Here is a 23,156-nt window from a genome sequence, read left to right as displayed (position 1 = left end):
AATCTGAAGAGCTATACTCGAAGTAGCAAAGAAGAGAAGAGAACCACAGAACTGAAGAGAATGTCGAACTGTACTAGCCAGTCGACCAGTCTTTTATTTATAGATGGATGTAGTACAAGGTACAAGAAATTACTGGGATGCCCCTGATTAGTGATGGGACACACAGATGACTTAAATCATTAAACAGGATTAGGCCCATTAACACAGGCCCAGTTACAAGATAAGTTAGACATAAGACTGGGCTAATAAGAACTCTTATCAGCCGAACATCACTCTAACATTCTAACAGTGTTTGCTGGTTTGTGAAGTTTATTTGCTACCGATTGCTTTACATAGTCTACCTTTTCCTCACTTGAAGTGTTCTAGCATGGGTCCATGGTTGGAGGAAGTGACATTGAAGGATCCAACCTTCTTAACACCATCATTTGGCTTGTTGGAACCAACTTGGTGGAAAACAGAAGCTAGGGTATTTGACTGGAGCAATAAAAAGGCTTTTAGAAAGAGGAGTATACCAAGATAATGGGATCAAGAGAACCATGCAGTTATAGGCTGGATATCCAACTCTATGCTGCTACATATCAATCATCCCTCAATTGTTTCTTAAGAGTGCATCCCAAATATGAGGAAGAGCTAGGCATTCATACTCTCAACATGAGAATATTACAAAGATTTATCAATTGAAGCAAGACATATCTTCTTTTAGATAGGAGAGTAGAGTCTTTCTGTACACTTCTCCATGAAATGTAGTAAGATCATTACCTTACTTTTTCTTAGAGAAATTAGCATTGTAGTGCAATGTATAGAATATAGATCACATATAGATAAAAATCATATATTTGAAATTTTAGTGGGTCTTAATCCTAAGTTTTACATAATGTTTTAACTTTCTTATATCAAGATGCAAACTCTGAGTGGAAAGGAGACTCCTTTTGTTGAAGAGGCCTATTCTATGGCATATAGTGAAGCAAGTAGAAGATCTATAATGATGCATGCTAGTGACCAGATGACCTTCACATCTAATAAAGCACATCCTAAGAATGGTAGCTCGGAAAAAAAAAATGATAAAGATGCTATTGGCTGTAAGTACTGCAAAAGTCAAGGCACAACAAGGAGAATTGTTAATTGTTATACTTATCAAAAAAAACGAGAATTGTTATAAATTGCACAGATTCCCTTGTAGTGGAATATTACTAAAGCCAATGTTGTATCCATGATGATTTTTCCTCTCAGCAACATCATTCTGTTGTGGAGTACAAGTACAAGAGGACTGATGTAAAATCCCTTTATCTTCAAAGAAGATATTTAGAGAGCCTTCAAAGTATTACATTATCTGAATGAAACTGCTTAATTTTCTTCACAAAGTATGTCTCCACCATTTTACGGAAAAAAGAAAAAAACAAAACTATAATAATTCTTGGAACCTCATTCCTTTCATTAAATAGACCCACATGCATCAAGAGTAATAATCAATAAAACTAATAAAATAGCAATAACTATCCATAGAAACAATGGGCGAAGGGCCCCACAAATCAAAATGAACCAAGCTGAAAGGAGCAAAAATTCCATTCATAGGTTTTGGATAATTTCCCTTGCAATGCTTTGACATTTGACAAACTTCACATAAAAGACTTACATTCACACTTCTTCAAACAACTCAAGAAACAAGACTTTCAAAGATAGAAAGAACAAATGAACTAGTCTAGCCTGCCACAAATGGAATACGATAACTACCATTCCAATGAAGAGTAGGCCTATCTGTTCTATTGCTTACAGAAAGAGTACGGTTTCAACTAATGCCAAACATGATTTTCCAATCCTCAATGGCTGTCATTCTTCCCAACACCTAAATTATCTATAGATTACAATTTCGCTTTGTAACTTGATGAAAATTGGTGCATTGGATTCATGTATGAGGTATCCAATGTCATGTTTTATGCAAATTCAGAACCTTCTCTATCTTTCCTCTTTTTCTCTTTTCTCTCTTTTAACTAGCATGAAGACTTCTGTTCCATCAAAATTTGTATAGGTATATTCTTAACTGGTTACTGCCATTTTGTTTCTTTAATTTTATGTGTATGTATATACCATGGCGCTTACAGGATGTGAACCACTGATTCAACTGTATGAGATCCTTCTGAGAACACCTGGAATCCTTGGAGCAAGGTTCAGTGGTGCTGGATTTAGAGGATGTTGTCTTGCATTTGTAGAGGCTGATAGAGCCATAGAAGCAGCTTCATTTGTGAGGAATGAGTATCATAAGCTCCAACCTGTGTTGGCTAGCCAGCTCAACCAAGACACAGCCGTGCTGATCTGTGAGGCCGGGGATTGTGCCCATGTTATTTGATCAGTCGTCAGGCCGTTCAAGCTTCAACCAATCAGCCAAGTTTTATTTGTGAAACAGCTCAACCAAGAGATGTAGTCTGATCAGATGTCTTTATACTCACTGGTCATCCATGTATTTTTTATTGACAACAGAAAATAATTTCAATTATCTCATAGACTCGTACTTGTACAAAAGCTATCATAACTGTTTGCTTGTATATTAAAATGGATATTATTATTTTCTTCCAATCAATGATTGGAGAATTGAAACTTGTCAAAAAAACAGATTGGAGAATTGGAAGGCATTAAATTTCTACATCATAGAAAAAACGCACTGAAGATTCTATTTGGCAGTACAAAAGATCTAATAATATGGTAGGAAGAAATACGTGATTATAGCTTTTCAGTTGATCGGTCCCCTTGGATACCAATACAATATTGCCCTGTATGGAACATATTATATCAATACTTTGAAGTTTGAACCTTGCCTCCATTTGGACCCTACTTATGCTGCCATTCCCTCCAAAGCTGGGGTAGGCATTATTTATCATGATCACAATGTGTGTCGTCCATACCATACATTTTCGGGCAATGGATTACACAATCAGAGAAACCCTCCCCCAAACCCGTAAGACGCCCCATCCCGGGTGAAGGCGGGACTTGATCCCAGGCATCTAGTACAACCAGCCAAGGTTTTAAATTTCATAATGTATCGGCCTATATCGTTTTGCAAGAGTTCCGATGCATGGAACATGTATAATTCCGTGGTTTCGTATTTTTTCGTCCATATCTGCTTTGTATTGGACTGTTTCCGAAATGCATTGATACGTACTCGAAACGGGCTGATACGCATTATGTATCAGCCGTAGTTAATTTCTCTCTTCTTTTTAAATTTAAATTATCTCTTCCCTCTCTTTCATTAATATCAATTTTAATTCAATCTTAAAGTTTGAAACATCACTAAATGCTAATATAATTTAATTAAATGCTCATTTAAGTTACCTTTGATTACAACATTTAATATGTCATTAAATGTTATTTAAGTGAAATAACTTGTTAAAAATCACAAACCAAAGGTAACAAGTTTCTTACCTAAGTCATTTGCTTATAACAATAATTAATTAACTGTTATGCCAACCTTAATTACTTATTAGAATGACATGTTTTTTTATTCTTAAAGTAATCTTTCTTGCCTTGGTGAATGTTTCCCAACAAATGCTATAAATTTGATTATTAATATTTATATAATAATAAGATGAATACAAGTTATATTTATTTATTAAAAATTAAGGTATATATTAACTTGTATACATAATAAATATTATCTAAATCTATATATAATAAATAATAACTAATAAATGATTTCAAAAAATATTAACTAATAAATATTAGTATATATATACATACATTTTAGTTCTTCTATTATTTTTCAATGGTTACTAATTATATCCTGATACTTTATATAAATCATTAAAGAATAATTTTTATGTTTAAATAAATTAGTTAAACTCACATAAAACTCATTTTTATTATTGTTCATATTTTTAAGGATTATTTTTTGGATTTTCTAATGTATTCATGCGTATTTTGATTTTTCCTCCATATCTATACGTTTTTCAAAGCGTATCTCGGTACGTTTCTTAAAATTACCTTTCCGATACACTTTGTGTTTCCAATACTTTAAACCTTGCAACCAGCTAGTGACTTCACCTTCTAGCGATGCACTATTTTAAAAGATTCAAAGGGGGTCCAGATGGTTAATGTGATGGGATTACTTGCAAGCAAAAACTCTTTACATATTGTGAAAGTGTGAGAATCCAGCCCATGAGTTTAAGGCTCACATATGCTTCCCATGAGTTGTTCCCACATCCCAACCCATGGGATATTACAGCTGTGCATCGGAAACATTTCCTTTGTCATTCATGAGATGTTCCCGATACATGGCATTAGTGCTCTGTGGGTAGAGAGGTGTGGGAAAAATATGTGTAGCTGATCAAGTGATGAATTTAACATGCATACAGGAAGATATTTCCAATGTGTAGCTAGATGCTTATGAGTGGAGTTTTTGCTTACCAGACACCGGGCTCATGGTTAACAAATAATACCAGCCCTAACTTATCTCACTCCCAATCCCATCAGGATCTGCTACCCACAAGTCTGGCTGCACTTATCCTCCAATGTGAGACGCCTGTTCCCATGTTTAAAATCCCATTATGTTCCTATTTCAAACAAAATTCCCTTTTTTTTTTATTAAATCACACTTCTTGTGCCCCCATAAGGGCCATAATTCATTTTTCTTGAACCCGGATCTGTTATAGACCTACAACTAATGACTATGTTATAGACCCAATGATTGATCGCCACCTGTGCAAAGAACCGGTGGTGGTCTTCTCATGTGTTGTTACTTGTTGACTTAATAGAGCCCATCGTTAGGCTAACAGTTTTGTTATTTATCTTTTAATTTGTATTGTCAAAGAATCCCAAAATTGTACGTTTTTTTTCTTCCCATCGTATTTTCACTCTTCATTTCTTCCTCATCCTCTCTTCCTACCCCTCCTCCTCCCCCTCCCCACCCCCCCGCCAAAACCTAATCTACTAGTTTTCTTCTGTATGAATTCAACCAGAACACTTGGAATACAAATATTGATATTTGTGTCCCCCCTTATGAGTATGGCTGTGAATCTGTGATTATATAGGTTATCTCTACTACTCTACAAAGTTTGTCCAAGTCACCTAACAGATTGAGGAATCTTAACACAATAATATAATAATTATTTGTCTTAATAAACTCACATAATAATTATTTGTCAGAAACAACAGCCACCAAAAGGGGGGAAAATTACATTCAAATAATCCATTTAACTTATATTATTGAAACAAGCTAGTATTCAAAGTAGAATGAACACTTACAATGCAGATATCATTATTTTAAGTGTTATGGTTGCTTTGGTTGAATCAATCTATACAACAGCCCAGAAATCCAATGAATCCTTACCCAACATAGATATCTACATTCTTCATGCGGTGAATCAATGTATGACAGCTGTCTATCTTCATATTACGTTCCAAACAAGGTTATACAACAGCCTGCAAATCTAATCAGACAAAGATTAAAAATCCAATTAGAAGTAAAAATATCTCAATTGTTAATCATTTTGGATCTTTGATTTTATTTGGAATTTATGGGATTGGATTCTTTTAATTAAAGTGTTATATATAGTCATTTTGCTTGAGTTTATACAAAAGAAAACCAGTAGATTAGGTTTGGCCGGAAGGAAGAGAGGATGAGAAAGAGATGAAGGGTCAAAATAGGATGGAAAGAAGAAAAAAAAGCCTACAATTCTAAAATTTTGGGCTATACAAATTAAAGATAAATAACAAAAAGTAAATTAATATTACTATAAATCACACATGAGAAGACCACCACTTGTGCAAAGAGCAGGTGGTAATTTATCATTGGGTCTGTAGAAGATATGGGTTCATTTTTCTTGGACATAGCGGGTGTTTGGTTCCGTTTACGTTTATTCAGTAAATGTTTATTGAGGGGGCCAAATAGGCACCACTTCAGCATTTTCTCTCTCTTTCTCTTCCGCATGCATCAAAAATTAAAAAAGTCAACTTTGGTTTATGTGCATGCCAACCATTTGTGGAAGTTATATTTTAAAGCTTCCACAAACGGTTATGTTTTTTTTCACTGTTACGCTGATGTGGAGCCTAGTGGTGCCTAGCGTGAAGAAACTCCCTGAGATGTACCATTTTATTGTAGTCTTTATTGTATTGTTTTCTTATTTATTAGTATTTTCACTTCAACCCTGTAAGGGTCTCCTTGTAAATTCTCTAAATCGTGTTGCCCTAGAAGAGCCTCTTTGTAATATCTATAACTCTCACTTTCTATATAAAGGACCCTTGGAGTAGGGTCGAAGTATCCATTCTTCATACTAGAATTTTGTGTTCTGCTCTAGGTCTGTTGACATGGTATCAAAGTAGGCTGCTCTGTTACCAACTCTTGCTTTATGTTTTCTCTTTGTTATCTCAAAGGTTGCTGGCTTCTGGGTGCTTTGTCTGAAGATAGGGCTGTTCTAATCAACCCTAATCATTGATCTCTGTTCTAAGATTTCTGCAAAGAGAGGTCTTCCTAGAACTCTCTTGGAACGTCACTGTTTGCAAAGAAACCTGATTGATTGTGTCTCCTGGTCTGTTCTTCAAGATTGGTCAAGCTTTGGAGGGGTTCCGATCATCTTTCAAGGGCGGCAGTAGTTTTCTTCTTCTTGTGGTCTCCTCTCAAGGACGACAATAGTTTTCCCTTGGACTGGTGTATTCTCAGGCCTTCTCCAAACTTCGAGCATTTAGTTCTTGACTACTGGTGCTTCAGATTGAAGGGTTTCAACAAACCTCTTCACTCCCTTTCAAGTTGCTTATCTGAATCCTATTGATGGCTGATTTGAACTGCACATAACACGTTGGTAGATCTCTCTTGCAACCCTAGTTTTCTTTGTGTTGTCCAAGGGTTATTTGGTTGTGTTCAGTACTGAGGGCATTCAATCCTCTCCTTAGTTCGACAATCCTGGAACCATCAGGTTGGACTGTCAACACAACTAGTTGAAGTTGTTTTGGATAAACTTCTTGGAGGATTTTGATTCCTTTATAGGGTGGCAAATCTGTATTGAAGATATTTGACTAAATTTCTCTTCTAAACCAGATTTATTGTTGTTTGTTTGAACTGCTTGTTGCAACCTTGATTGAACTATTGACTAAAATTGCTATTGAATTAAGTGAAGTGGTTAACAGTCCTAAACTTCGAATTTCAGTGCTGCTACTTTTTTAGGTTGCCTTTTTTTTCTTGATGGCTGACAAAGTAGATTTTCTCCCTGTAAAATTTGATGGGACTAACTACAATATGTGGAAGTTCCATTTTGATTTCTATGTTGAGGGAAAGGGACTTGAAAGTTACTTGAATGGGACTATAAGTAAACTTGATGAGGAAGGAGCTGATAGTAAAGCCTATACACAATGAAAGCTTGACGATGGAAAGTTAGTCTCATGGATTTTGAGCTTCATTGCGCCCCACATTAGTGTTTGTATGAGAAGACTAAGGACTACCTATGAGATGTATGCCTACTTGAAAAAGGTGTATCATCAGTTCAATATGTACAGGAATGCCAGATTGAATCTGAAATCTTTGTTTATTACCAGGGGAACAAAAAGATTCAAGAATACTATTCAGACTTTATTGATCTTTGGGTTGTATATGAACTTGTTCATACTGAACCCTGTGATCCCATTGAATGTGTCAAGTATTTGTAGAAACATTTTGAAAATAGGAAAGTTAACCAATGTCTCATGAGGCTGAGACCTCAGTATGAAATAATCAGGTCAAATATTTTAAGTAGAGGAACTCTTCCAGAATTAGACTCTGTGATGGGAGAATTGTTGAGAGAAGAAACTAGACTCCTAATTGCTGCAAACATAAAAGGAAAACATCCTGATTCAGGGATGGATATTGTTTTTCTTACACGAGGGAATAAGAAATCTGGTGGAAATGACCCTTCTAAAACTCAATACTATGAATGTAGAGGATATGGACATATATCCTCTCACTACAAAAAGAAGAATGTCTACACATATTACAAACAACATGGACATATAATTCTAGATTGCCCAATTCGTGCACCCAAGGGACCCATGAAGAAGAATCAACCACGCGCTTATCAAGCATCTAAGGGACGAGTGTTTGGTACCCCCATTGACAAGGGAGAATCCTCTGCTTCCATGAATAAAGAAGAGATATAACAACAGGTATCTTCTTCCATCTTATCTGCCTTTTCTACTATCGGCCTATCTGGTGAGTTCTCCAATTATAGCTCTTCTCCCATTTGGATAACTGATCTTGGTGCCACAAATCATATGACTGGGTCTATCCTAAACCTTCAAACAGATTGTTTGAAACCAACCATAGATACATTATCACTACTACTGGTGAGAAACTTGACATCATTGGGAGTGATGACTTGTGTATCAAACTTTTTCCCTCAAATTCTTTGTCCCTTTCTAAAACCTTCATTATTCCTAATCTTACTGTAAACCTTATTTCAATTAGTTAATTAGTTGATTTAGGACCAGTGCACTAGGAGGCGAAAGGGAAGGGGTGTAGGATGGCTGCTTGTTTGCATTGGAGTTTGAGAAATCTCCATCAACATCATCCTCTACTTTTTTGAGCTTTTCTACATTGAGTCCTATTCTGAGTCGAAGAAACTATGTTTTGGATCTATGGCATAAATGCTTGGTCCACCCAAATTCTGATAAACTTAAATACTTTTTTGAGTTTGGTTTTATTAAAACTAAAATTCCTTGTATGAAATCCTTTGATACATCTTGTGTCTCTTGTTTGAGTAAGAGTCATATTTTACCGTTCACTCACCAAGCTGAATATGCCACATCACCTTTGAAATTATTCATAGTGATGTTTTGACTTCTTTTGTTGTCTCTCATATGGATACAAGTATTTTGTGTTATTTATTGATGATTGTACTAGGTATACTTGGATCTACTTTCTCAAACACAAACCAAAAGTGTTTCCAACCTTTAGGATGTTTCATAACATTGTTCGAGTTCGTTTCCAAGTGAATGTGCAAATCTTCACTCAGACTCAAGGGGGAAATACAGTGATAGAGATTTTTTGGCTTACCTAAAGCATCATGGCATACAAGTCCAACGATGTTTCCCAGACACTCTTCAGGAAAATGGAGTGGCAAAGAGAAAGAATGGTCACATTCTCAGTGTTTTAAGGTCTCTCCTACAAGAATCACATGTGCCTCCCACATTCTAGGTTGAAGTCGTTAGCACTGTAGTATATTTGATCAATTGCACCCCATCATCTGTGCTTGCTAACATTTCTCCTCTTCAAAAGATGTTTGGATCCCCCATAGATCTTTCCCATTTTCATATCTTTGGGTGTCTATGCTTTGTTTATCTTCCTCCTCGTGAATGTTTAATGCTTTCAGCTTAATCAATCATGTGTACTTTTGTAGGGTATAACCCAAACCACAAGGGATTCATTTGTTATGATCCCTCAGCACATCGAATTCGTATCTCTCGAAATGTGATTTTTCTTGAGCATATCTCCTTTTTCTCAGGAATTGTGAAGTTATCTGCACCCTCTATTTCAGTTTTGCATGATTTTGAACAATAGGATTCTCCATCATCCACTACTAAGGGAACTTCTCCATCTTCTCTTACAAGCGAGTTCATAGCCCAACTCCTACACCTACGACCTTCTTCCACCTAGTCCAGATCCCTCGTCCATCACAGACAACCCTATAAGTGATGCTCCAACTTTAGATTCCTCAATTATTCCTCCTTGTCCTTTATGTCGTTCTGATCATATCTCCAAACCACCTGACCTATGGGTTTCCTTCAAACCGTAGCTCCTTCTCTACTGTTTTGACCTCTACAGATATTCCCCTCTCTTACCAACTGGCTAATAACAGCCCTCAGTGGCAAGAAGCCATGGATGCAGAGATTCAATCTTTGCATGAGAATGACACCTGGGGCCTTGTCTCAACACCTTTAGATGGCTCTATTATTGGGAGCAAATGGGTCTATTCTATCAAGATAAAATCTAATGGGTCTTTGGACCGTTATAAAGCCAAGCTTGTAGCACAAGGATATAAGCAAGAGTATGGCATTGACTATGAAGAGACTTTTCTTCCAGTAGCTAAGATTACTATAGTCCATGTTCTTTTAGCTCTCTTTGTTGCTCACTCTTGATTAATCTTTCAACTAAATATGAAAAATGCCTTTTACATGGGCCTTTAAAGGAAATAGTATATCTGAAACCTCTTCTAGGGTATTGCAGAGACCCCTCCCTCGTCTGTCGACTAAAGAAGTCCCTCTATGGGCTCAAACAAGCCCCTCGAGCTTGGTTTGAAAAAATCAGATATGATGTCGTACAAGCCAGATATAGCCAAAGTGCACCGGACTACTCTCTCTTTGTTTGGAAAAGACCCCGGGGCCTTACCATTTTCTTACTATATGTGGATGACATACTATTGACTGGAGATGATATAGAAGGAACCTAGGACCTCAAGTATCTTCTCAATAGTTCCTTCCACATGAAGGATCTCAACCCTTTTAATTATTTCTTGGGACTTGAAGTGCAATGGAGCTCCTGAGGTTATTTTGTCTACCAACACAAGTATACCTCTGATCATCTTAAGTTGGCCAATCTCAGTGATAATAAACAGGTTGATACTCCCTTGGAGTTGAATGTCAAATTATCAAATTATCCAAATCAGAAGGCGCCATGCTTCTTGATGCTTCCCTCTATCGGCAATGTGTTGGATCTTTCATCTATCTGACCATGGCTCGTCCTAACGTCTCACATGCAGTTGTCTCTGCACCTCGTCAACTTATAGCTGGTTGTTGGCGGATCAGTTGCAGATGAAGTTGTTCATTGCCGGCAAAATATTACTATCATCATCAACAGTAAGGGCCAGGCTTTTCATGGGACAAGACTGTGTTTTAGAGAAGGAAAGAAGAAGGAAGATTTACTTGCTCTATGTCGTCGATTGCCGAAGAAGATTTTGCCGCCAGTGATGCCTTTTGTTTTCGCTGGCGGAATATCACTGCCGTCATCAACAGTAAGGGTCAGGCTTTTCATGGGAGAAGACTGTGTTTTAGAGAAGAAAAGAAGAAGGAAGATTTACTTGCTCTATGCCATCGGTTGCCGAAGAAGATTTCATTGCCAGTGATGCCTTTTGTTTCCGTTGGTTGAAGAGGATAGAAGAACAAGGGTTCAACGGGTCAATTTGGGTGGAGACTGGTCCGTGGTAAATGTCCATCATCCTCGCATGTATATAAAATGCATATGCGCCTATGGACGCGTGTCATTTTCTTGTAATGTTCAAATGGTGTTCAAACGTTTAAAGCTTTGACTGAAGCCGAACCCCATTGATTGGACCTAAAACAAAACTTCAATACCGCCAAATCTGATCATGTTGTAAGATTTAAAAGGATAAAAGAGTTCGAAAAATCCAAGATATATTTTAAAAATTTAAAAGAAAATGAAGAATAAAAGAGTCATAAGATATGTTTGTGTTTTTTACAACTTTGGATATGTTTACGTCAATTTATCAAAATGAGTATTTTATCCTTTTTAATTTCATTTTGGAAACAAAAAACGCAAACATGCTTTTCTATATAACTTTTTTAATAATCAATTTATTATTTTCAAAGTCTTTTGGCATCATAGTTTTTTCTATTTTTTATTTATTTTAGGAATTTACACAAGATTTTTTTTTTTTAAATTAGGAAACACCCCTTAAGACATCTGACTTGAAACGAAGGATACGTGGCAAGCTGGGCGATTGTCACTGGAATTTGGGAACAATGGGTCCCATAGTTGGGCCTGCACTCTTTAAGGTGGTTTTTGGCATCGATGTCGTTGCTCTAAAAAGCAGTGACACATCAACGCCACATTGGAAAAATTGGTGCTCTAGAAAATGGTAATATGTTTGGAACCATTTTTTCATTAAAAATGGTGTTCCAAACCACACCTTAGAAATCGAGAAGGCATGGTCTGGGAAAACATTGAATTTAATGCTTTCTCAATTTGGAGCTCATTGTTGCCAATGAGGACATGATGAAATAGTGATGTAGATTTCCTACAATGGGTATTAATGTTGAAAACAAATATGGAGCATCGGTATCAAACAAAAGGTGTTGATGTTGCCCTAAGAAACGTTCTATTTGGCAATAATATTTCCAAACAAGAGAAAAAGACATAATTTTCTCAAAAAACGGTACTTCCAACTCATACATACACAAAAAATGGAGTGCTATATATGTAGCATTGATGCCAAATATATACTAAATTCCACTCTCTGGACAGATGATATGAGACTGGATCTCCTCCTCGCATAAGGCGCCTCACACCGACCTCACAAGCACATCTCACCATGCATTGAGAATATCTTTCGTATTTATATGTTATTATTGACAGGAGATGTTCCCAATGCATGATGAGATATGCACGTGAGGTCGGTGTTAGGCGCAGTGGAGCAAATTAACGTCACCTCTAACGTTAACGCGTTTGAGCGTTAACGTGATCTGGTCGGTTCAATCGGACACGAACCGGTCGTGACACGAGAGATCCTTCCATCCAATCCTCCCCATACACCGAACTCTTCCTCCGTCGCGGCGACAGGTATTACCGTTTCTTTCTCTCCTCTTCTCTTCTTCTCATCTGGTCTCCATCGACGGCGACAGGTATGACCATCTGTGGCAGATGGAAACTCTACCTCGTTCAATGATTTGTCTTCTCTCTCTCCCTGCGGCTGATGGGGAAGTTACGCAGAGTTCGGGACATAAATCCTCAGTGATTCAGTCCTGCTTCATCTCGCTCACAGAGCCTCAGACCCAGACCCACCCAGAAACCAGGGTCCTTTAAGTTTCAACGAGATAAAAACAACTGAAAATCCTCCTGTTAAAAACGGGTTTTCTTCCTGATTCCAAATTTCCTAACTATAGCAACAACAGCAGAACAGTGAGTGTTGCTTTTTCGAATTTCAATCTATTTTTGATTAATTTATGATCTTCTCATCTGTTGATCACTGAAAATTTTGTATCGATCCCATGAGCTCAGCATGTTCTGATTCTCTCTGCAGTTCGAATTCTTCTATCTTTGATTCTGTTGTTCGAAATTTGTGATTTTTTTTGTTATTTAATCTCTAGGGTTATTCTCTGAAGAGGTTTTGAATGTTTTATTGTTGGAAGAATCAGTTTTAAATAGAATTTTGAAAATTTCGATTTCTCTCCCTCTGGAAAGAGTATTGAACATTGAGTTAACATCGATGAAATTGTTTGTTTAGAGGGGGAGAGAGAGTGAGAGTTATGGCTTCTTCTCAGAGCAATATTCACTCCGAATCAGCAAAAATTGAGCAGATAATTACTGAGCTTTTTACAAAGAGCTTACACATAATACTAGAGTCCAGGTCTCCATGTGTTTCCTCGCGGAATTACAGTGGAGAGCAGACTCTCTCGTCTCCATCATCGTCCTCGTCTTCGTCTTCGAGTGTCAAGCCTAGAGATAAATAATTCAACTTAGCCCATTGACCTCTGGCGTCAGAGCAATCAGGAATGAGTCCTTGTCGCCGTCGGAGAAGAGGAGAAGAGAAGAAGCAGAGAAGAGGAGAAGAAGAGAAGAGGAGAGAAAGCAACGGTCATACCTTTCGCCGTCTCCTTGTTGCCGTCGATGAACTACCGGAGGTCTCCTTATCGCCGCCGATGGAGGAAGGGTTCGGTGGAAGGAGCTTCGGTGTCGCGACCGGTTTGTGTCCGATTGAACCGATCAGACCACGTTAACGCTCAAACGGGCGTTAACGTTTCCATGAGCGACGTGTCCTTCTCCTATTCGCGGGTTCACGCGTCCAGTGCACCCACGGGTGCACAGAACGCGGACTCTACGGAGTATGGTGGCTGAGTGCTGACTAGTGAGTGACTTCTGAGTTTTGGCTTAAGAAAGTGAATTTTGCTGGAGCTTTCATTTTCTTCTCTCTCTGTCTCCCTCTTTCTCTCTCAATTGGATTCTAAGAATCCGTTTCTTTCGATCCCGCTACCTCTTTATCCTAAATCCTTTTGCTTCCTCACCCTCTGTTTGATTCAGCAAGGCAATGTGGGACTCGGAAGGAAGGAATCGTGGGCTCGAAACTTTAGTTCAGTGTTCTTCAACGAGGTTATTTTGATTTTAATTTTCTGCATAATTCCCCCTTTTTCTTTTCCGACAAGCTTTGGAAAGATTTGCTTTGATAAAAGGCTTTTCAACCTTTTTTTTGTTGCTTTCACATTAATTAAGCACTAATCATATATTTCTGCTTTACTGTGTCTAACAGAAATATATTAGAGAATCTGGCAAGTGCAAACAACTCAAAAAATGGTTAGTTTTAAAACCTTAAGGAATAATGGAAAGCATAGAATAATTAAATGAATAGGTATAATGCAATTGGTCGGACCAGAATGAACTTCTAACTCTTTTAAAAGATAGAGATTTTATGGCCAATATCTTAATATTGTGTTCATTGGTTTAGGGTGTGGAGTTCTTTCGTTTTCTCCCTCCCATAGATTTGTGTGGTTTTTACATTTAGAAAAATGAAATTGGCATTTGTTTTTAGCTTAAGGTGGTTGTCACCGATAGTAATGTTTGGTGAACGGGTTACCTTTTTTGTAAGAAGGGAGAGATTAAGGAGGATGCCACCAATAGAATTAAGGCATGGATGATGATGACGAATATTTTTTTTTTTTGATCAGCAAATAAACTTTATTTATTAATTTGAAGTAAGTTTACAATTGTTTTTATTGAAGAGTTGCCCAATTTACAAGGAATAGAAGCTTTCAAGTACATAGGCCATCCAGTTTCTTTTTCACTGCAGCAATTACAACTTTGTCCAAAATAAGATTGGTCTATCCACTCACTGTTTTGATAAAGCATCTGCCATTCCGTTTGCTGTTCTTCTTACCCATCCGAACTTTGCACTTACCTTTCTTGCAAGATGATCAATCTCCCTGAATGCAAATCTGCATTTCCAGGGTGCTGACTGTATATTCCTTGCCCAAGAAATCACCAAAAGAACATCTCCTTCCAGTTCCAAATCTCTAACTTCTAGTTGTGAAGCTATTTTTAAACCTTGCAGCAGGGCCATGATTTCAGCCAGAACTGAGTCTCCAAAGCCTATTGGTCTTGAGAAGAAGCCTTTACAACTCCTTGATTTCAATATTTGGTAACTCCCCCTGTGCCTGCCCTTCCTGGATTGCCAAAGAGGCTACCAATAAAATTTAACTTCAGCTTATTTACCTTTGGTGGTTTCGAAATCATTCTCACTACTACTTTATGTATGTTTGTTTGTACCACTTCAGTCGAATTCCATAATGTCATTTGCACATGAAAAAAGGCCATTTGGGGAAGGAAGCCAATGTTAGACAGTGTATGCCCTTAGCTCCAATCAGTTTGATGTACTTATGCATTTATTGTAAATGAATAAAGTACATATTTGATTCATGTTATGTAGTGTGTTTCTGTGTAATACCCTTAAACTGGACACATAATGAGACTTGTGTTAGTTTAGAATGTTCACAGCCAGTGGGTCGGTCTGGGGAGACCTATCCTGATAAGGCTGACACTGATGTGCTACCAAGTTGGTTGGGGTGGCCTGTCTTAGCCGCCAGGGTGAGACCCGAGGTACATGCAGTGTGGGTTTAGTTTGAAACCTTGAACCGGACCAGAATTTCAGTATTGCCCTGGACCTTGGTGATAAGTGGGAAAAACTGGAATGTTACACCTGACCCCTAGACTCGATTATGATACTACACTAGGTGTCGGATTGGGCTGTCTTTGACATGCCAATCAGTGAGATCCTTAGCGGGGCTCAAAACCTGGGTATGTTGGGGCAGTCTATGAATTCATCTGAGTGAGTGATCATAGTGACAGGATCAGCCCCTTTGTTGGACAAAGGTAATGATCGGGGATGCACTCTCTTTGATGGAAACCAAAACTGCCGGCAGTTGATTTCAATCGTTGGAATTTTGTTTTGCAAAATATATTTATATAAACATATAAATATATATATTACGGTTTCTGAACGTTTGCAAAATGTTTTAATTCCCGGGATCCATGTAAGTAGAGAGTGCAACACTATTCCTTGCAGCCGAGGGAGAGGTCCTTTCTTGTTGGGCAGTGTTTGATCATTATGGGCTGAGAGGTTAAGTGTAAGGCCATTGAGGGTTATACCTGATGGGCTAATCTTGCATCTGCCCACAGTTCCTGGGTTTTTATAAGGTGGCTTGGCTTAGGGACCACTTAGTGTAAGTGTTGGGCCTATTAGGAGCCCATGTGATGGGCTTCAGGGGGTTCACTGTCTTTTCAGTGAATTCGGTCAGGCCTTATAACAGAGGCTAGGCCGAACCCATGTGGCTGATGTGTAGATCAATGTTTGGGTCCCACGTCATACAAAGAAGCCCAACTGGGCAGCAGTTTGGAAGCACACTGAGCACTTAAGACTTATTGGGCCTAAAGCCCATTTCGAACTAGGCTGATTTGATCAGTTAAAAAAGGGGGAGGATCTGAGATTAGATTAGCAGATAGGATAGGGTCTTATCCTTATCCACTCAAAGAGTCCAGATCCAAATAAAGATTTGAATCTGGAAACCTCCTAATGAGATTAGGAGAGAGCTAATCTAATATGCAGATAAGATAAGGACTTTTCCTTATCTCTTAAAGAAAACTCCTTATCCAAATACAGATTTGGATTAGGAAACTCCTAATGAGATTAGGAGCTCTCTTTAAGGCTATAAAAGGAGGAGAAGGGCGAACTATTTTACCTATCCCAAGCATCCAGAGATCAGATCTCAGATCACCAAGAGAGAAGACAGCTACGCCATCTTCTGCTCTTGTGTTCTCCTCCAGTTGCCGCCATACTACTAGTTCGATCTCCATTGTAGGAGAAGATCAAGAATTGTTCTTGATATCAGTCTTTGGAGAAAGGCTGATCTGAAGTTGTGCTCACTGCCTCCATCGAATTCTTACTGAGGAATTTGGTTTGTTGGACGAACACTGCTGATTCTGCTCCACCTTACACTGTGTCATCTTCAGTGGGAGCAGTCTTTGGAGTCTTTCTTTGGGCGTGAACACCTTCGTTGGGAGATACTATTTCTTTGTATCAGGTACATCCCTCTCCTACTGATTTAGTTCAGATCTGATTTGGTTCTTGGTTCAAGATTGATCATTGAAAAAATAGTTTTCTAAAATAGGGAATGTGATTCCTAGATGAGAGAGAGAAAAATTTTTGAAATTTCGCCTTACCTACCTACAAGGTTCGGCCATCCATATGATGGATCTCTCATATCCAACAAAGAAAGTAGCAAGATAAGTGAATCACACTCAATATCCATCAAACCCCTTCTAAAGCCAAAATCTCAGTTTAAACTAGAGTTTGAAGGTGCCCCAAATCTAGAAACGGGTTTTGCCTTGAGGTTTGATAAAGAAAAGAATCAAGTGAATTCTAGGTTAAGGGGGTATCCTTAATCCAGAGGTCCTAGAATAAGACTTGATCCCCACACTCCACATCAAATTGGATAAATATGAGGAAGATTGGTAATACCTCTGAGATTTCCTTTCACGAGGAGTTTGAGGTTGCATGAGGCGCTAGCTTTACATCCCAACCATTATTTGCCACACTGTGAATGCTTTCAATGACCTTGTGCCAAAACCTATCTCTTTCTAAGGGGAATCTCCAAATCCATTTTCCTAGGAGAGTTATGTTCCGCTTAACCAAGCTCCCAATACTTAATCCTCCTTGTTCCTTTGTTTTATATACCAGGTCCCATTTGACCAAATGATCTTTCTTTTCATCTCCCGGTTCTCACGAGAAACCCCTCATCAACTGACTTGCTATTTTCACTGGGATCCTAAAGGTGGACAAAAAGTAGGTGGGGAAGTTGGCTAGGGTAGACTTGATCGAAGTAATTCTCCCTCTCATAGAGATATAGCTCCTTTTCCACATTGCTAACTTCCTAGTGAATCTTTCCACCATTGTTTTCTAGAAGCTACCTACTCTTGCGTTACCCGCTAAAGGCATACCCAGATACTCTAGGGGCCAATTTTTCACCTCACAACCCAGTAATCCTGCCCACAAGAGGACATCCTCCTCTCTCATATTAACACCACCCACACAACTCTTTTACCAATTTACTTTTAACTTTAAAATCTTTTGGAAACTATCAAGTAAGGCTTTTAAATTCCTCATATTGGCCTTAGTACAGTCTTCACAAAAGATGATTATGTCATATGCAAATTGCAAGTGAGTCACCACCATCCCATTTCTACCAATTGTCCACCCTTTGAACTGGTTTTCTAGGTCAGCCTTAATGATCAATCTACTTAGGACCTCAGCAACAACACTTAACAAAAAGGGGGAAATGGGGTCTCCTTACCTTAGACCTCTTTGAGTTGGGAAAAAAATCCCTAGCCACTCCATTGATTAGAACTGAGAAATGAGCCGAACTAATACGTCCTTTGATACACTTCCTCCATTTCTCTCCTATACCATTTTTTTCTAACAAATCTAAGAGGAAGGACCAATCCATCATCATAGGCTTTTTCCAAATCCAACCTTTGATCAATCTGGTTTTCTACCAATCTCCGCCCTTTGAACTGGTTTTCTACATCAGCTCTAATGATAAATCTACTTAGGACCTCAGCAACAATAGTGAACAAATCCAAGAGGAAAGACCAATCCTAGCCACTCCATTGATTAGAATCGAGAAATGAGCCGAAATACAACCTTTATCCACTTCATTTCTCTCCTATACCAATTTTTTCTAACAAATCTAAGAGGAGGGACCAATCCACCTAATCATAGGCTTTTTCCAAATCTAGTTTGCAAATTAGTCCTACGTCCTTGCCTTTTCTTTTCTACTACACACTCATTAGCCACTAGGATTTGGTCAATTATTTGTCTCCCTTCCACAAAAGCTCATTGGTTTTGGGAAATTACTAGAGGTAGAACAGTTTTAAACCTCCTCTGCCAAGACTTTGGTAATGATGATGATGAATATTTTCTTAACAGATTAGGTCTTTTCTCTTTTAGTTTGTTTAGTATAAATAATAATGTTAAAAAAGATGGAATTGCAGATTGTTATTTCAGAAGTTGTAGAGATGGAATTCCTGTTTATGTAGGCAGACACCCCCTCCCCGAAGAAAAAATAGAAAAAAAAACGTGCAGCTACTTTCTCAGCTTCCGACCAGTGGCACTGAGTCCCCTTATCTAAATGTTATCCAGCCTTTCCACCACTAAGAATGCATACCTTTGAGATTAGCTACTTTTAACTGTTAGGAATCGGTGTTTGTATTAAGTGTAATCCATCTGAATAATTTTATTCTGCACTCTACCAAGTTGGAATTAGGATTTGGGGTCCATAATCCATACTTATAAAACAGCCTTAATTTTTTCTGATATCGAAGCATCCTCTGTTTGAAGGAGAAAAAGATATATACCAAAAGTATATGGGAACGAAACACTATAGGATATGAGGATTCCATTTGAGCTAGGTTTTCTATTGCTTCTTCAAGGTCTGCAGTTCAGTTTTCCTCTAGATCTTTCTAATTTGTAACTTGAAGGATTCTCAATATAGGTGATGGAACTAGTATTAGGTTCTGTTTTGATCCTTGGTGTGAGGAGCTTACATTGAAAGAGCTCTACCATTACTTATTTGAGGTGGCTGAAGACAAAGAGGCTTTGTTTGCTAATAAATATGTATTCCAAAGGGATATGTGGGTGTGAAATTCCATCTCTAGGAGAAACATAAATGATCGGAAGGGAGAGACCTAAATGGATCTTAGGCAGAAAATTTGCTCGGTTACACCTAACAGGACAGGTACAGACAGGTGGGTTTGGGTATGGTGCAATGGCAATTTCACAGTGAAATCCTTTTAGAACAGGCTTATTTATTATGGAGAGGCCCACTTTCCTTCAGTTAGAATTTGGTATTCTGTTGCTCCTTGTTTGCTGGTCTGTTAGAGAAGAAGAACCAGAAGAGATGAGAAGAGAGGAGAAGAGAAGAATGTATGGTTGGGCAGTAGTGTTCTCAGCTGGCCCTAGAAGCTATCTTATATTAACATTAGAATAATACAGAAAATAGACTAGAATGCCCCTGATTAGTGATGGGGCACCTAAACACTTAAGTAATAAAACAGTTTAGGCCCACTAACTAAAGGCCCATAACAATGAAGAGGGCTGAAACATAAATAAGACTGATAAGCCCACAAACATACAGCCCACTTGATACAACTCTCCTGTCAATGTGGCATTCCTAATGTGGACTGGTGTTTTGAACAAGTATTTAACTTCAGAAAACTTAACTAAAAGGGGTATACTGATAGAAAACACTAATTGTATCATGTGCAATAACTTCTTGGAATCGGTGGGTCACTTGTTCCTGCATTGTTATTTTACTTGGAAGGTGTGGGGCAGACTGCTGGGCATCAGGACAGACCTGTTTCCCTACATCTATGGCATCTATGGAATTTCTTGTGGATCTAACATCTGAAAGGCTTAAACTCTCTGTCCCTGTGGTGGTACTAATGCTTATACACAAGAAATAAGAGAAAAAGGTTAAAATATCACAATATTTACGATATTACCTCCTGACTATTATAAAAAGAAAATTACCCCCCAGATTATCTACATAAACAGAAGAGGGAAAATGGTTTGGGGGGTTGTACCTTTGGCATTGGTGTGGACAGAAAGAAATGGTAGGTTGTTGAATATAAATTTAGTTTGGAGGACAATAATGTAAAGGTCCTATGGAGCAGGATTTACTCATGGGTAGCAGTATATAGATGCTTTGGGGTATATACCATGTAGTTCTTTTTAACCTCCTCTCTTTCAGTCAATTCATTTTGAATATTGCTTATTGATTCAGTTGATAAGCCTCATCCTGTTCTAGTAGCTACAGATCTTGTAATACTAGGAATATCTGGATAGTGATGTACATGCTGCTCAAAGGCCAAATTTGAGTCTGGGTTCCACAGTCGAAAACTAATTCCAAATCCAAAATCATCTCATTGTTCCAGGGGAGTAGCCCTTTTTTTTCCCTGATAATTTGATATTGGCAGTGTCACATGGACATGGGCAAGGGAATCAGAACCAAATTATGTCGAGGAGTATGACCTTGCAAGATGAAGAAACAGGGCTTCGTGGATATACAAAAGTATAAACTATTAAAATAGTTCATATTTTGTTGAATTTTAACATTGTAAACCTATTAAAGAGAGACTAATAGTTTATCTTTGCTACTTGATAACATTTTATTGGAAAAATGATATTTATTATGTTAGCTGTTCTTTTTTGTTGAATAAGCATGAAGGAAAAAGAAAAATGCTATGTAAAAGTGTCCTTGAAGAAGCCATCGAGTATCAAGTCTGATGCATGTTTGACATGGATACTTCATTCATTTAGTAGAGTCCATGCAACACTGGTTTAAGGGTAGCCATTACCTATGTACAAGAACTAGCACCTGGCCAGTTCTGTGGAATCAATTAAAACCCACTTTAAGAAATTGATTTTAATATTGAACATCAGGTATCAATGACAGATCCCATAGTCCACAACATAGTACATGACCTACAAGAATCAATGGGTGTATCACACTGGTATAGGGCCTGTGGAAATCAAAAATTAAAATTCTAGAAAGAGGAATTGTTGGACTAGTTCAGTGTTAAAGAAGGTTTGGATGTGGAATGAAGTAAAAGGGATTAGAATGTATGGCTTAAGGTATAGATTTCATGACTGGGCTTCAGATGTAACATGCTGTAAGTTGATTTTTCAACTTAGTCAACAACTATAAGAATTATAGGACTATCATAGAGAAAGATGAATGAGCTTGAAATTAATGAAAATTGATGGATGTTTTCTGCAGTCCGTTTGACACAAATGTTTTAATTCTCCATCAGTAGAATGTAGAGATACTGGTTTTATGGTACCATTTGGAAAGACCACTCACTTCTTTATATGGAATATGGTTGTGATTTAGAACATTTGTCATCTTCTGTACGAATGCTTTTTACCTTATTGTTGACATATATAGTCTTTCTGGTTTGTGACTACTTGGTAGTGAACTTATTGATTTGTTTTAACATGACCAATCCTCTACATTATTATTATGTTAACAAGTTTCTTTCTCTTTTTAAGTTCAGATATGATACCTTGTGTTTATTTTCAGATCTGTAGTTTGTCTGGTTCATGCCACCTCTTGTGCTTAGGCTTCTCTTACCATATTTCATGTTCAGTTTGCTCTTATTATCTTAGACTCATCAGCCTGGTATGCTTTCACACTGTTGGCACTTAGTTATCATACTGAAATATCTATTGAACTACTCTACTGTCATTAGGTTGTTTTACGACATTTTATCCTTGTCTGATGTGCTTGTCTTCATAATTGACTCTGTCTATGTTAGCGTTTTCCTCATTCCAATATATCTAGTAGGCTAGAACCATGAACTGATTGAACTTTAAAAAATTGCCTAAGTTAAAATAATAGTTTTTCTTTTTTTTGATCAATAACAAGAAACTTTATTAATGATATGAAACTATGTGAAGCTTAGGTACAAAGGGGAGGTAAAAAGACTTAACTCCCCACCAAAAGAATACAAAGGAAAAAAGTCAAAAAGTAGCCCAAAAAATCGAATCTCTATTCACCCCTTGCTTTGCTAACCCATCAGCAAAAGAATTAGTAGTCCTCTTCACCCAGTTGTAATGAACCACAATATCCCTACTCAGCCATTTGAATTTATTCTTCTCATTGTTATGACTCCATAAACCGCTGTCTCCCTCCTTTAGCCACCTAATCACCACCTTCGAGTCACCTTCAAGGACTAAACATTTGATGTTCTACTCCCTTGCTCTTTGGATACCTTCCAGGACTGCAAGAATCTCAGCCCTAAGAGAGTCTCCTTCCCCAATTGGGCCTGAGAACATAGCAATAATAGCCCCCTCCTCATTCCTGAACACTCCCCCAATCCCAGAAGGCCCTGGGTTCCCTAAGAGAGTCTCCTTCCCTAATTGGGCCTGAGAAAATAGCAAAAATAACCCTCTCCTCATTCCTGAACACTCCCCCAATCCCAGAAGGCCCTAGGTTCCTTAAACAGCTACCATCAAAATTCAGTTTTATGAACCCAGAGGGAGGAGGGAACCATGACGGACTACAGGTCCTCTTACAGAGGGCAGAGGAAGCTATCTCCTTCCAATTTCTCACCAAATCAGCCACAGAATAATCTGAGAATAGTT

The 23,156-nt window shown here is 38.0% G+C and overlaps 2 protein-coding genes across 16 annotated transcripts in view; both read left to right on the top strand.

Moving 5' to 3' along the window:
• GALAK (galacturonic acid kinase) overlaps window positions 1–2,652 on the top strand; it is a 114,020-nt gene extending 111,368 nt beyond the window's left edge. For all 3 annotated transcript variants that reach the window (XM_010264981.3, XM_010264979.3, XM_088893299.1), the window contains one exon: window positions 2,100–2,652. In XM_010264981.3, coding sequence (XP_010263283.1) covers window positions 2,100–2,344 — 245 coding nt within the window. In that variant the 3' untranslated portion in view covers window positions 2,345–2,652. The remainder of the gene's footprint in view (window positions 1–2,099) is intronic.
• A 9,814-nt stretch (window positions 2,653–12,466) lies between these two features.
• The window catches only part of CNX3 (cofactor of nitrate reductase and xanthine dehydrogenase 3), a 39,181-nt gene continuing 28,491 nt past the window's right edge, over window positions 12,467–23,156 (top strand). For 6 of the 13 annotated variants that reach the window (XM_088893157.1, XM_010264971.3, XM_010264973.3 and 3 more), the window contains exons 1-2: window positions 12,980–14,053; window positions 22,093–22,191. Coding sequence is in view for 2 of the 13 variants with exons in the window: in XM_088893149.1 (XP_088749275.1) it covers window positions 13,992–14,033; window positions 22,093–22,191 (141 nt within the window). In the remaining 11 variants the exon portion in view is untranslated. Of the gene's footprint in view, window positions 12,866–12,956; window positions 14,054–14,210; window positions 14,255–22,092; window positions 22,192–23,156 lie in introns of those variants that run through there. The other 7 variants (XM_088893153.1, XM_088893154.1, XM_088893155.1 and 4 more) reach the window with 5 other exon arrangements.

This window comes from Nelumbo nucifera, chromosome 8 (genome assembly GCF_055504915.1).
Source record: "Nelumbo nucifera cultivar China Antique chromosome 8, China Antique-T2T, whole genome shotgun sequence".
NCBI classification, from domain to species: Eukaryota; Viridiplantae; Streptophyta; class Magnoliopsida; order Proteales; family Nelumbonaceae; genus Nelumbo; species Nelumbo nucifera.
This window is presented reverse-complemented; position numbering and strand designations above follow the sequence as displayed.